The 14747-nt window shown below is 43.8% G+C and overlaps 1 protein-coding gene across 1 annotated transcript in view; it reads right to left on the bottom strand.

The window, feature by feature from the left end:
• LOC139260009 (UPF0524 protein C3orf70 homolog A-like) overlaps positions 1-14386 on the bottom strand; it is a 38196-nt gene extending 23810 nt beyond the window's left edge. The window contains exon 1 of the mRNA XM_070876053.1: positions 12902-14386. Coding sequence (XP_070732154.1) covers positions 12902-13085 — 184 coding nt within the window. The 5' untranslated portion in view covers positions 13086-14386. The remainder of the gene's footprint in view (positions 1-12901) is intronic.
• Positions 14387-14747: the final 361 nt, after the last annotated feature.

Genomic DNA, 14747 nt, shown 5'->3' with positions numbered 1-14747 from the left:
ATGGATACTGGCATTGCCCTGCTTGGGCAGACTGGTGGTTAATTTTAACATAAGAACATAAGAAATAGGAGCAGGAGTAGGCCATATAGCCCCTCGAGCCTGCTCCGCCATTTAATATGATCATGGCTGATCCGATCATCGGCTCATGTGTGTGCAGTTTTGGTCTCCTTACCTAAGAAAGGATAAACTTGCCATAGAGGAAGTGCAGCGAAGATTCACCAGACTGATTCCTGGGATGGCAGGACTGTCGTATGAGGAGAGATTGGGTCGATTAGGCCTGTATTCACTAGAGTTTAGAAGAATGAGAAGGGATCTCATTGAAACATATAAAATTCTGACTGGGTTGGATAGACTGGATGTGGGGAGGATGTTTCCCCTGGCTGGGAAGTCTAGAACAAGGGGGTCACAGTCTCAGGATATGGGGTAGGAAATTTAGGACCGAGATGAGAAGAAATTTTTTTCACTCAGAGGGTGGTGAACCTGTGGAATTCTCTACCACAGAAGGCTGTGGAGGCCAAGTCACTGAATATATTTAAGAGGGAGATCGATAGATTTCTTCAAACAAAAGGCATCAAAGGTTATGGGGAAAAAGTGGGAATATGGTATTGAGACAGAGGATCAGCCATGATCATATTGAATGGCGGTGCAGACTCGAAGGGCCGAATGGCCTACTACTGCTCCTATTTTCTATGTTTCTATATTTATATCCACTTCCCTGCCCGCTCCCCATAACCCCTTATTCCCTTATCGGTTAAGAAACTGTTTATCTCGTTCTTAAATTTATTCAATGACCTAGCTTCCACAGCTTTCTGAGGCAGCAAATTCCACAGATTTACAACCCTCTGAGAGAAGAAATTCCTCCTCATCTCAGTTTTAAATGGGCGGTTCCTTATTCTAAGATTATGCCCCCTGGTTCTTGTCTCCTGTATCAGTAGAAACATTCTCTCTGCATTCACCTTGTCAAGCCCCTCATAATCTTATACGTTTTGATAAGATCACCTCTCATTCTTCTGAACTCCAATGAGTAGAGGTCCAACCTACTCAACCTTTCCTCATAGGTCAACCCCCTCATCTGCGGAATCAACCCAGTGAACCTTCTCTGAACTGTCTCCAAAATAAGTACATCTTTTCTTAAATATGTAAACCAAAACGGTACGCAGTATTCCAGGTGTGGCCTCACCAATACCCTGTATAATTGTAACAAGACTTCCCTGCTTTTATATTCCATCCCCTTCGAAATAAAGGCCAAGATTCCATTGGCCTTCCTGATCACTTACTGTACCTGTATACTAACCTTTTGTGTTTCATGCACCAAGACCCCCAGGTCCCGCTGTACTGCAGCACTATGCAATTTTTCTCCATTTAAATAATAACTTGCTATTTGATTTTTTTCTGCCAAAATGCATAACCTCACACTTTCCAACATTATACTCCATCTGCCAAATTTTTGCCCACTCACTTAGCCTGTCTATGTCCTTTTGCAGGTTTTTTGTGTCCTCCTCACACATTGCTTTTCCTCCCATCTTTACAGTCTCTGTCACAGGTGGGACAGACAGTGGTTGAAGGAAAGGGTGGGTGAGGAGTCTAGTTTGCCGCATGCTCCTTCCACTGTCTGCGCTTGATTTCTGCACGCTCTCAGCGATGAGACTCAAGGTGCTCAGCGCCCTCCTGGATACTCTTCCTCCATTTAGGGCGGTCTTGGGCCAGGGATTCCCAGGTGCCGGTGGGGATGTTGCACTCTATCAAGGAAGCTTTGAGGGTGTCCTTGAAACGTTTCCTCTAGCCATCTGAGGCTCGCGTGTCGTGTAGGAGAGTAGAGCGTTTGCCTTGGGAGTCTTGTGTCAGGCATGCGGACGATGTGGCCTGCCCAACGGAGCTGGTCGACTGTGGTCAATGCTTTGATGCTAGGGATGTTGGCCTGATCGAGAACACTGACATTGGTGCGTCCATCCTCCCAGTGGATTTGCAGGATCTTGCAAATAGGGAATAGAGGGAAGTATACAGAGGTGTCCCCCAGGGGTCAGTATTGGGATCACTGCTCTTTTTGATATATATTAATGACCTGGGCTTGGGTATAGGGGGTACAATTTCAAACTTTGCAGATGACACAAAACTTAGTAATGTAGTAAACAGTGAGAAGGATAATAGCATATTTCAGGAGGACATAAACAGACTGGTGAAATGGCCAGTCACATGGCAAATTATATTTAATGCAGGGAAGTGTGAAGTGATACATTTTTGGAGGAAAAAATACAAGAGACAGTATAAACCAAATGGCACAATTTTAAAGGGGGTGCAGGAACAGGGAGAACTAAGTGTTCACATACACAAATCTTTGAAAATGGCAGGACAATTTGATGAGGCAGTTAAAAAAGCATGTGGGATCCTTCACTTTATAAATAGAGGTGTAGAGTACAAAAGCAAGGGAGTTATGCTAAACCTTTATAAAACACTGGTTAAGCTCCAGGTGGAGTATTGTGTCCAATTCTGGGCACCACACTTTTGGAAGGATGTCAAGTCCTTAGAGAAGGTGCAGAGGAGATTTACTAGAATGGTTCCAGGGATGAGGGGCTTCAGTTATGTGGAGAGACTAGAGAAGCTGGAAGTATTCTTAGAGCAGAGAAGGTTGAAAGAATAATTAATCGAGCTGTTCAAAATTATGAAGTGTTTTGATAGAGCAAATAAGGAGAAACTGTTTCCATTGGCAGGAGGGTTGGTAACTGGAGGGCACAGATTTAAGATAATTGGCAAAAGAACCAGTGAGAATTATGTTTATATAGCAAGTTGTTATAATCTGGAATGCACTGTCTGAAAGGGTGGTGGAAGCAGATTCAATAATAACTTTCAAAAGGGAATTGTATACTTAAAAAGGAAAAATTTGCAGGGTTATGGGGAAAGAGCTGGGGAGTGGGACTAATTGGATAGCTCTTTCAAAGAGTCGGCACAGCACGATGGTGCGAATGGCCTCTTATTCGATTTATATTATTCTATGATATTAAATTACACCCATGACCAATTTGTATAAATTGAAAATTTCCTTTAATAAAAAGTTACCTCAAAGAGGCTTGCTTCCAAATTGTAGCATCTTCCTGATATTTCTGAAGCTCGGGTGTGCAAAACTGACATTCCAATTGTGAACTTCGAACCCCAGCACTCACCAGCTGTCCATTTGTTAAATTGCACATTTTTTCACTTTATAAATAAATCCGAAAATATATAATATCCCCCCATAGCTCAGTGGGTAAAAGTATTGCGTGGTACTGAGCCTTAAATACCAGAAAGATCCTAGGTTTGGATCCCTAGTCTGAGATGAATTAACTGTTCTCAGGAGGATTGGCACTTGGAGGTGTAATTGTGATAGAGAGGGGGATTAAAAAGCTGCACTGTCGGAGGTGCCGTCTTTTGGATGAGACGTTAAAGAGAGGCTCCGTCTGACCTCTCAGCTGGACGTAAAAGATCCCACTCTTCGAAGAAGAGCAGGGGAGTTCTCCTCAGTGTCCTGGCCAATATTTATCCCTCAGCCAACATTAGATGATCTGGTCATTATCACATTGTTTTCTGTGGGAACTTGCTGTCTGCATTATGGCTGTTTCCAAAGTTCAACAATGACTACACTTCAAAGCTGTAAAGAGCTTTGGGGCGTCCTGAGATTGTGAAAGACACCTGTATAAAGTTTCTTTCCTTCTGTTGGAACTGTGGTTGTGTGGATGTTGGTTAAGGACTGGATTGTGATCATTTGCAGAGCTCCTCATGGGAACATACCTGTCGACATTCACTATTTAGGTTTGCACATGACGAATGGCCCCTGCATTGGGCTACTGGAGGGCAGCTGCTGCCCATGGAACTGTACTCCAGTATAAGTCACCACCCTGAGGGCAGGAAGGGAAGGAAAATTGCTAGTATAGGTTGTATTTGTCAAAGAATTATTTGATAATATCCTGGGATGATCTTTTTTATAGAAACATAGAAACATAGAAAATAGGTGCAGGAATAGGCCATTCGGCCCTTCGAGCCTGCACCACCATTCAATAAGATCATGCTGATCATTCACCTCAGTACCCCTTTCCTGCTTTCTCTCTATACCCCTTGAGCCCTTAAGCCGTAAGGGCCATATCCAACTCCCTCTTGAATTTATCTAACAAACTGGCATCAACAACTCTCTGCGGAAGAGAATTCCACAGATTAACAATACTCTGAATGAAAAAGTTTCTCCTCATCTCGGTCCTAAATGGCTTACCCCTTATCCTTAGACTGTGATCCCTGGTTCTGGACTCCCCCCAACATCGGGAACATTCTTCCTGCATCTAACCTGTTCAGTCCCATCTGAATTTTATATGTTTCGATGAGATCCCCTCTCATTCTTCTAAACTCCAGTGAATACAGGCCCAGTCAATCCAGTCTCACCTCATATGTCAGTCCTGCCATCCCGGGAATCAGTCTGGTGAACCTTTGCTGCACTCCCTCAATAGCAAGAACGTCCTTGCTCAGATTAGGAGACCATAACTGAACACAATATTCCAGGTGTGGCCTCACCAATGCTCTGTACAACTGCAATAAGACCTCCCTGCTCCTATACTCAAATCATCTAGCTATGAAGGCCAACATGCCATTTGCCTTCTTCACCGCCTGCTGCACCTGCATGCCAACCTTTAATGAATGATGTACCATGACACCCAGGTCTCGTTGCACTTCCCCTTTTCTTAATCTGCCGCCATTCAGATAATATTCTGCCTTTGTGTATTTGCCACCAAAGTGGATAACCTCACATTTATCCACATTATACTGCATCTGCCATGCATTTTCCAACCCACCTAACCTGTCCAAGTCACTCTGCAGCATCTTAGCATCCTCCTCACAGCTCACACTGCTACCCAGCTTAGTTTGTCATCTGCAAACTTGGAGAAATTACTCGAAATTCCTTCATCTAACTCATTGATGTATATTGTAAATAGCTATGGTTCCAGCATTGAGCCCTGCGGCACCCCACTAGTCACTGCCTGCCATTCTGAAAAGGACTCGTTTATCCCGACTCTCTGCTTCCTGTCTGCCAACCAGTTCTCTATTCACGTCGGTACATTACCCCAATACCATGTGCTTTAATTTTGCATGCCAATCTCTTGTGTGGGACCTTGTCAAAAGCCTTTTGAAAGTTCAAATACAGCACATCCACTGGTTCTCCCTTGTCCACTCTACTAGTTAAATCCTCAAAAAATTGTAGAAGATTTGTCAAGCATGATTTCCCTTTCATAAATCCATGCTGACTTGGACCGATCCTGTCACTGCTTTCCAAATGCGCTGCTATTTCATCTTTAATAATTGATTCCAACATTTTTCCCACTACTGATGTCATGCTAACTGGTCGATAATGCCCCGTTTTCTCTCCCTTTTTTAAAAAGTGGTGTTACATTAGCTACCCTCCAGTCCATATGAACTGATTCAGAATCGTTAAACTGTTGGAAACTGATCACCAATGCATCCACTATTTCTAGGGCCACTTCCTTAAGTACTCTGGGATGCAGACTATCAGACCCTGGGGATTTAGCGGCCTTCAATCCCATCAATTTCCCTAACACAATTTCCTGACTAATAAGGATTTCCTTCAGTTCCTCCTTCTCACTAGACCCTCGATCCCCTAGTATTTCCGGAACGTTATTTGTGTCTTCCTTCGTGAAGACAGAACAAAGTTTTTGTTCAATTGGTTTACGATTTCTTTGTTTCCCATTATAAATTCACCTGATTCTGACTGCAAGGGACCTACGTTTGTCTTCACTAATCTTTTTCTCTTCACATATCTATAGAAGCTTTTGCAGTCAGTTTTTATGTTCCCAGCAAGCTTCCTCTCGTACTCTATTTCCCCTTCCTAATTAAACTCTTTGTCCTCTTCTGCTGAATTCTAAATTTCTCCAAATCCTCAGGTTTGCTGCTTTTTCTGGCCAATTTATGGGCCCAAGTTTCCACATGATTTGCGCCTGATTTCGCAATTCTCCACTTTTTTTTCTGCAGTTCTAGTCAGGTAGAACAGTTCTACTTTGGAACAGAATTTTTTCTTCAAAAGGGGGCGTGTCCGGCCACTGACGCCTGATTTCAAAGTTTCCACAGTGAAAACGTACTCCAAACTAAAGTAGAATGGAGCAAGTGAAGATTTTTGTAGAACTGGAAAAACCTGTTCTACACATTAAAAAATCAGGCACAGGTTACAAATTAGGTGTCCAGAACGAGGTGGAGGGGGGGGGGGGGAGGAAGGGAACTCATTAAATTCTACAATAAATCCTTATTTATACTTCTACAAATATTATACAAATAAATCCAATCTGAATTAACATTTTTAAGCAAAGAAAAGATTAAATAAACCATCTTCCTACCTGTGTGGAAGTGCTTCAGGCACGGAGAATTCTGCAGTCAGCCTGAGGCGCCCATTCTCCCCGCGGGGGGGAGGGGAGAGGAGGCACCCGTTCTTTCCCGCGGGGGGGCGGGGGGGGAAGGCGCCCGTTCTGCCCGCGGGGGGGGGGGGGGTAAGAGGAGGCGCCCGTTCTTTCCTGTGGGGGGGGTGCCCGTTCTGCCCGCGGGGGAGGGGGAGGTGCCCATTCTGCCCGCGGGTGGGGTAGGAGGCGCCCATTCTTCCCGCGAGGGGGGGAAGCGCCCGTTCTGCCCGCGGGGGGGGGGGGGAGACGCCCGTTCTGCCCGCGGGGGGAGTAGGAAGTGCCCGTTCTTCCCGCGGGGGGGGGGAGGGGAGAGGAGGCGCCCGTTCTTTCCCGCGGGGGGGGGGGAGGGAGGTGCCCGTTCTGCCCGCGGGTGGGATAGGAGGCGCCCGTTCTTCCCGCGAGGGGGGGGGAAGCGCCCGTTCTGCCCGCGGGGGCAGCAGGAAAAAAACTAATTTAAATAATACCCGCCCCCTCCCACTTACAAAATCGGCGCGAGTGTAGGCTCCGCCCCCCTGGGCGCCGTGCCAGGCAGACAAGGAGCTGCAGAACGCACCAGAATCGCGATTTTTTTTTAGGCACGAAAAACGGGCGCCCAGCTCGGAGAGGCGCCCTTTTTTTATCGTGTGGAAACTTGGGCCCTATATGTCTCTTCCTTGGTTTTAACATTATCCTTAATTTCCCTTGTTAGCCATGGTTGAGCCACCTTCCCCATTTTATTTTTACTCCAGACAGTGATGTACAATTGCTGAAGTTCATCCATGTGATCTTTAAATGTTTGCCATTGCTTATCCACTGTCAACCCTTTAAGTATTCTTTGCCAGTCTATTCTAGCCAATTCACGCCTCATACCGTCGAAGTTACCTTTCCTTAAGTTCGGGACCCTAGTATCTGAATTAACTTTGTCACTCTCCATCTTAATAAGGAATTCTACCATATTATGGTCACTCTTTCCCAAGAGGCCTCGCACAACAAGATTGCTAATTAGTCCCTTCTCATTACACATCACCCAGTATAGGATAACCAGCGCTCTCGTTGGTTCCTCGACATATTGGTCTAGAAAACCATCCCTAATACACTCCAAGAAATCCTCCTCCACCGCATTGCTACCAGGTTGGTTAGCCCAATCAATATGTAGATTAAAGTCGCCCATGGTAACTGCTGTGCCTTTATTGCACACATCCCTTATTTCTTGTTTGATGCTGTCCCCAACCTCACTACTACTGTTTGGTGGTCTGTACACAACTCCCACTAGTGTTTTCTGCCCTTTGGTATTCCGCAGATCCACCCATACCGATTCCACATCATTCAGGCTAATGTCCCTCCTTACTATTGCATTAATTTCCTCTTTAACCAGAAACGCCACCCCACCTCCTTTTCCTCTCTGCCTATCCTTCCTAAATGTTGAATACCCCTGGATGTTGAGTTCCCAGCCTTGGTCACCCTGGAGCCATGTCTCCGTGATGCCAATTACATCATATCCGTTAACTGTTGTCTACGCAGTTAATCCGTCCACCTTATTCTGAATACTCCTCGCATTGAGGCACTGAGCCTTCAGGCTTGTCTTTTTAACACACTTTGCCCCTTTAGAATTTTGCTGTAATGTGGCCCTTTTTGTTTTGTGCCTTGTGTTTCTCTGCCCTCCACTTTTACTATTCTCGTTTCTATCTTTTATTCTGCCCCCATTTTGTTTCCCTCTGTCTCCCTGCATAGGTTCCCACCCCCCTGCCATATTAGTTTAACTCCTCCCCAACAGCACTAGCAAACACTCCCCCGAGGATATTGGTTCCGGTCCTGCCCAGGTGCAGACCGTCCAGTTTGTACTGATCCCACCTCCCCCAGAACCGGTTCCAATGTCCCAGGAATTTGAATCCCTCCCTTTTGCACCACTCCTCAAGCCACGTATTTATCTGGGCTATCCTGCGATTCCTACTCTGACCAGCACGTGGTACAGGTAGCAATCCTGAGATTACTACGTTTGAGGTCCTACTTTTTAATTTAGCTCCTAGCTCCCTAAATTCGTCTCGTAGGACCTCATCCCGTTTTTTACAAAATTTGCCACTAATTGACAATATGAAGATTGGTGTGAAAAATAGAAAGAAATGTCACAATGGTGCAGAAGTATGTGCTTTTGAGGTTTGAGCTGAGAAGGATTTTTGGAGTAAAGTAGAGGGAGTTTTAGTGTAAAATCTAGCTATACTTTACCTGACCTGATCTGGGAGTGCTTGATTCTGAATCTAGGGCCTGGAGTTTACATCAGGTTCACCCAATATCGGCCAAGCCAGTGAAAAAGATCACGGAATTTTATGCACAAATTGCAAATGGCGTAAATTGAGTTTCCACGATCTTTTCCGCTTGTTTAAAAAAACCTTGCGCTTGAAGCCGGCCCCGCCCACAAAACTGGCCATGGCCCCAAATTGAATTAATCACCATGGCGAGTTTCCATTAATTGGGCCTTAAAGTAGGCTCTTTGGGCTGCAAGGTCACTAATAGGCATGTTTTTAAAGCTTTTGAATATACATATTTTTCATTTACTAAGAAACTGACTATTGTACCCCAATATAACTAGTAAATGGTTCTGTACAGTTTGTTGAAGTCATTTTCAATTATTTGAAATCGGGTTACTCACAGGTGTTAGACTGAACACTAATAAAAAATTCTTATTTTTTGTGATTAACTAATTTTCAGCTGTATTAATCAAACTGCACCAGGTTACCACTCTTAAATATATCAAGGAATATTTTAGAGTAAAAAATTAAAAAATATATTATGTTCTAAAATTCTGCCCAATTGCACTGGTTCATGGCAGATTTTATGCTCAGCGGTATGAAATTGAGTTTGAGCAGAAACTTGAGAAAAAAAAACACTTTGCAAAACTAGTGCATTTTTGGGTAGAATTTGCGCTGGGATCACCCGATTGTGCCCAAAGTGGAAACTCTACCCCAGGATGGCTGAAATAGAAAGTGCTCTATTCCTGAGCACTAACATCCCTCACCTTTTTAAAAAAAAAAAATGCTACACTTATTGAGGTGAACAATTTTCACGCTGTGGATGTGTGGTAATCTGGTTAGACCACACCTTGAATACTGTGTCTTGAGTCCAGTTCTGGATACTGAGATTCAAAGGGAGACTCAAACCCTGAAGGCAATGTAAAGACGACCCATAAGACCAATCCCTAGCATCAGGGGACTGCATTACAAAGAAAAACTGGAGAAATTTAAAACTTTGAAAGGTGGCGACTGGCATGGGTTCTCATAGAAGTATATGATCGTAAAAAAAAATAGACAAAGTAAATTCAGTACACTATGTCAAGTTGAAACATGGCAGTATGACTAGGGGACGCAGGTTCAAATGGGCAAAAGGCAAAGTTAAGATTGAAGGCATGAAATTCCTCCTCACGCAAAGAGTGATTAACATATAGATGGGACTTCTGGGTCGGCTAGTAGAGATGAAAGCATCCCTCATCCATATTCATCTTGTGCCCTTTGAATGCAATATTTTTCCATTTCCAAATCTAGCAATTACTGGGTGTGTTTGAGGCTGACCCACTGGTTAAAATGCGAAAATATTGCAAATCCTCAGAGCTAACATTTCTCAGCTGGCTGAGCAGAGAAATCCAACCTAAAATGAGGGCTTTGAATTTATTTTCTCCTATTTCTGTGGTTTCACATAACCAGCTGACTTTTCTTTGGGCAGTGGTGGGGGTTGTTGGGAGATGAGGATCAAAATGTAACAATCATTCTCAACCAAGGAATAAATGTTCAGAACTCTGAACCAATGAATAGTTGCACAAACTGGGGTTATAGAAGCCCTTTTGTTTGCCCAGTTTATGATGCGATCTTCAGGTGTCATATCTGGTATATTGAAATCATGGGTTTGAAATTCCGGCCTCACCATACGGACCCGGCGAGGCCCTGCAAAAGCCGGTTTTCGGCATGCAATACGCATGCGCCGAAAACCGACTTTTCCGATTTGTCAAGTTCTGGCTTGGCAGGTCCAACGCATCTTCTAGAAAAAGACATGTGCGTGGGTGAGATTGCTCTATTTGCCCATCTCTTGCCCAGCAAATGTCCATAAAACATATAAAAATAAAATTTTAAAACATTTTTATGTTAAAAACATATTTAATAGATAATTATTTACAGTCTGTTAACATAGCCATCGCAAACTAATATTGTAAAACTATTTCTGTGCCCAATATTTGATGAAGTCTAATGCGTTGGCTTTCATTCAGTCTAATTTGATTGATATGTCGAGTATGAGTCTTCTGGTCTATCAATCACTGAGGTCTCACTAAGTGCTCCGGTCTCAGGATCTAACAATAACAAAAGGCTGGCTGGTGCTAGTCAAAATGACTATATCAGGATGTTGAGGATGTAAATGTTCACAAGATTTGATTGTAAGAATGGGGTAAAATCAGTTCAATTTAAAACAGTTCATTTTTCTTTTCCTCCTTGTCCAGCCCAAATTAGGTCCCCAGTTTTGAAGGAGCTGAGGTCATGTTGGCTCCCTCTTGTTTCACCTCTCTCTCTTTGCTTTATATGTTTTATGAAGTGACTGTTGAACCCATACTAGCTTAATGTTGATTGTAAACCCTTGGTGAATTTCCACTATCACCTGAAGATAAATAGAGAAATTACGAGTTCTGGAAATGTGAGATAAAAACAGAAAATATTGGAAGTACACACCTGCTCCATCATGATAAAAGATGCCCTTTTAAAACAATAACCTGTCTTTTAACTTTTAGATGCTGACAGACTTTGCATCTCCAGCATTAGCTATTTTTATGTAAAGTGTGGGAGTTGGCAATGAGGAACTATTAAACCATCGTCTTAATACTGCAGACTAACTAACTTCACAAGCAATATCAAAATCCCAACTTCACTTTCTGACGTTTGTTATTTCCTTTCCAATTTATCCCTCTGATCTTATCCTCCCTCTCCTGAAGACATAGATTCACACTGTGATATTGTTGTCTGGGTGCCAGTAGCCTTCTGGTACATTATCACTGGATGATGAATGTCAGCAGGCATTTTGAGCATGGAGGAAGTGGGTGAGAGAATCCTGTTCTCGCCCAACATGTTCAAATCCTATCCTTGTCCAAGTTCCTCCCGGGTGAAATGCTCCCCAGCCGGGGTTAGCAGATAGCAAATGTGACCAGCAATCTTGACTAATTTCTTCTTATGGCACTGAGGTACAATGTAGTACCGAGAACACCACCCAGTTGAGATTCAACAATGACCAGGCATCAAACCAGGGCCTTCTGGATCTGTACATTGCAGTGCCAGATTATGTGATGCATTTATCTACTGAGCTATCAGGATTATAATGATTTTTTGCTGCTTTGACATTTTGCTGAGCCTACTTTTGATACAAAGTATTCATATCAATTATTTACTTATTTAAATAAACTATTTGAACTCTTGTGACGTTGCCATAGGGAGTTAAGACCAAGTGCTCAGTTCTGGGCACCACACCTTAGAAGGATATATTGGCCTTGGAGGGAGAGCAGCATAGGTTTACCAGAATGATACCTGGACTTCAAGGGTTAAGTTATGAGGAGAGAATACACAAATTAGAGTTGTATTCCCTAAAATTTAGAAAGTTAGGGGGTGATCTGATCGAAGTTTTCAAGATATTAAAGAGAACAGATAGGGTAGATAGAGAGAAATTGTTTCCACTGGTTCGGGAATCTAGGACTAGGGGACATAGTCTAAAAATTAGAGCCAGACCTTTCAGGAGTGAAATTCTGAAGCTATTCTACACACAAAGGGTGGTAAAAGTTTGGAACTCTCTTCGGCAAATGTCAATTAATGCAAGATCAATTATTAATTTTAAATCAGAGATTGATAGATTTTTGTTAACCAGGGATATTAAGGGATATGGATCAAAGGCGGGTATATGGAGTTAGGTCACAGATCAACCATGATCTCATTGAATGGTGGAACAGGCTTGTGGGGCTTAATGGTCTACTCCTGTTCCTATGTTCCTAAGTGTGGTCTGCAGGTGAAGTGGGGTTAGATGGCAAGGTATAACAGGAGGAGGGCGCAGATGTAAAGGGGCACAGTCCCCTCATGGAACCTGTTAACAGGCCATTTGAAAGGGGAAATTGTATCTTAAAAACCCGAACTGTAACAAGGTAAATATGAGTTCCAAAACAATCATCAGATATGTAGAAAGCGTTCCATCCATACACCTATTACAACCTGTTTTCCTAACTTAGAGTGAATGATGGCCAGACTTTAAATTCGATCAATAAATGAGCTTTATGATCATTGATTGTACGAGCTCTAGCCAACATGGTTTCACGTGCAAGAGATACTCCAGAGATCACAATTTGCGATTCTCAGTAAATATTCAGAGGATTGTACACCACATTAGCCAATCGGTGCCTCAATATGGGCCGCAACATAATTTTAACTGACATTTTACTACTGTTAATCACACATAAACGTTAATGAGCAGTAATTAATATTGCTTACAGTGACACCATCCTAAGTGACAACACCAGTGCCGCTTGAAACATTTGCCATGGCTGTGGGTGGCACAGATAGAGAGGCCGTCACAAGGCTGGAAGTCTGGTCTCCCTGCGCAGCTCCGAGCCAAAGCCTGAGCTTCATTCAGCTTCTCGTTCTTCAAAGGCTTCCTCACACCAGAGGCCGTCATCCTACCTGGGGAGAATAAATCCGGGCAGAGAAATCCAGTCCAAGTGCCTCTACAGAGGGGAGAAACTAGACAAAGAGGGTGAAGCAATTAAACAAGAACCTTGAATGTTTCAATCTACTTTGGGAGAGTTTGGGGAATTGGATTAGAGTTGAGAAATTCAATCTTCAAGGCTAAGGAGCATGGAAGCGTGGAAGGTCAAGACGCTGCAGTTTGATGGACACGCAGGAGCGGCACAAGGATGCCAAGGCCCCGCGGTTATGATCTGAGCAGGGACTAAGCGGATGGTCCTGGAGAATAAACAGGAATCTCCCAGATAAAGTAGCCATTAGGGAAACTCCCCATTAAGGAATTCCAGTTGCTCCAATTGTGGAGGTCGGAATCAAATCTCTCCACAGGCAAACTTGAGGATCACCGGCGGAGGGGAGGAGTGGGGAGGGGAGGGAATGGAGAGAAAATGCCACGTCAGATCAGAGTTGAGAAGTCAAGAAAATGTCCGTTTTGCGGAACAGTGCCCCGGGAGAATTGCGGTGGAATCGGGTTGAGCCCCTTTTTTCCAAGTGCAGTCCAAGACTAAAGCTTCGGAGCTAGAAGTCGAAGCCAAAGCGACTGGAGTCGGGCATCTCTGAGCGACCTGTCTCCGCGAATCGGTTGCGATACTCACGACCCAGCTTCTAAACTGCAAAGATTTTCACTGCATCTCCATAATTTATTGCAGCAAGCCCTTCTCTCTGCTCCACGCCAAACCCGCTGCACGTTATATTTTTCCGCTTATTCAAAAAAATGATATCCCTTACTGTAGAGGCGGCTGGTGTGCAGTTTGCTTCCCAAACTGGAATGGATTTGCACTCAGCTTTCGGTCCGTTGTCGATATGTAATTCTGTGCAGATTGAGTCGTGCTCTCTGCGGCACCTGATTTTTAAAGTCACTTGTGTTGTGACCCTCGATGTTATTGTCAGTTTCGCTATGATGTAAGTGACAGGAAGCAGCAGCCTGTGGAAATGCAGTCCCGAAACGGAAAAACAGGGAGGGAGCGAGAGGAGGAGGAGACCCTTTGGCAGCAAAAACATTCATTGAAAAACCCCGTTGTCAGTTTCTGACAACATCTGGACGAGCCATCTGAACAATGTGCCCACTTCCTTTCATCGCCTCCGGCCGCGTCCAAGTATCACCGGATCTGTCCTATTCCTTCAAAACTTTAACCAGCACAAAGTTCTCTGATTAATTTGTATTTCGGTTTGAATAATTATACATTAATCACGTCGAGGATCCCGCTGATCAATGACGCCAACCCGTGTGATCGTACTCTGTGTAGCGGGAATTGGACTGACAGAGCAACCCTCTCTCTCCCTTAAAAGGAATTGGTTACAATTGCTTTCCTGCAATGTGTTAACCCTATGATGGTACTTTTTCCTGAAGATAAAAAACATTAAAAAAATCCAGCTTTCTTGTTGCAGAAGTAGGGAGTAGAGGCTCCCGATTAGTCCCTGTTCAACTCACCACACTGTTGACAGTAATATAAAACAGTAAGTTCTAAACGTTGACAGAATCAGCAGGTCAGGCAACATCTGTGGAGAGGGAAAGAGAGTTAACGTTTCGGGTCGATGACCCTTCGTCAGAACTCGACCTGAAACATTAACTTTCTCTCTCCACAAATGCTGCCTG

The sequence above is a fragment of the Pristiophorus japonicus genome, chromosome 3 (assembly GCF_044704955.1).
Source record: "Pristiophorus japonicus isolate sPriJap1 chromosome 3, sPriJap1.hap1, whole genome shotgun sequence".
Taxonomy (NCBI): Eukaryota; Metazoa; Chordata; class Chondrichthyes; family Pristiophoridae; genus Pristiophorus; species Pristiophorus japonicus.
This window is presented reverse-complemented; position numbering and strand designations above follow the sequence as displayed.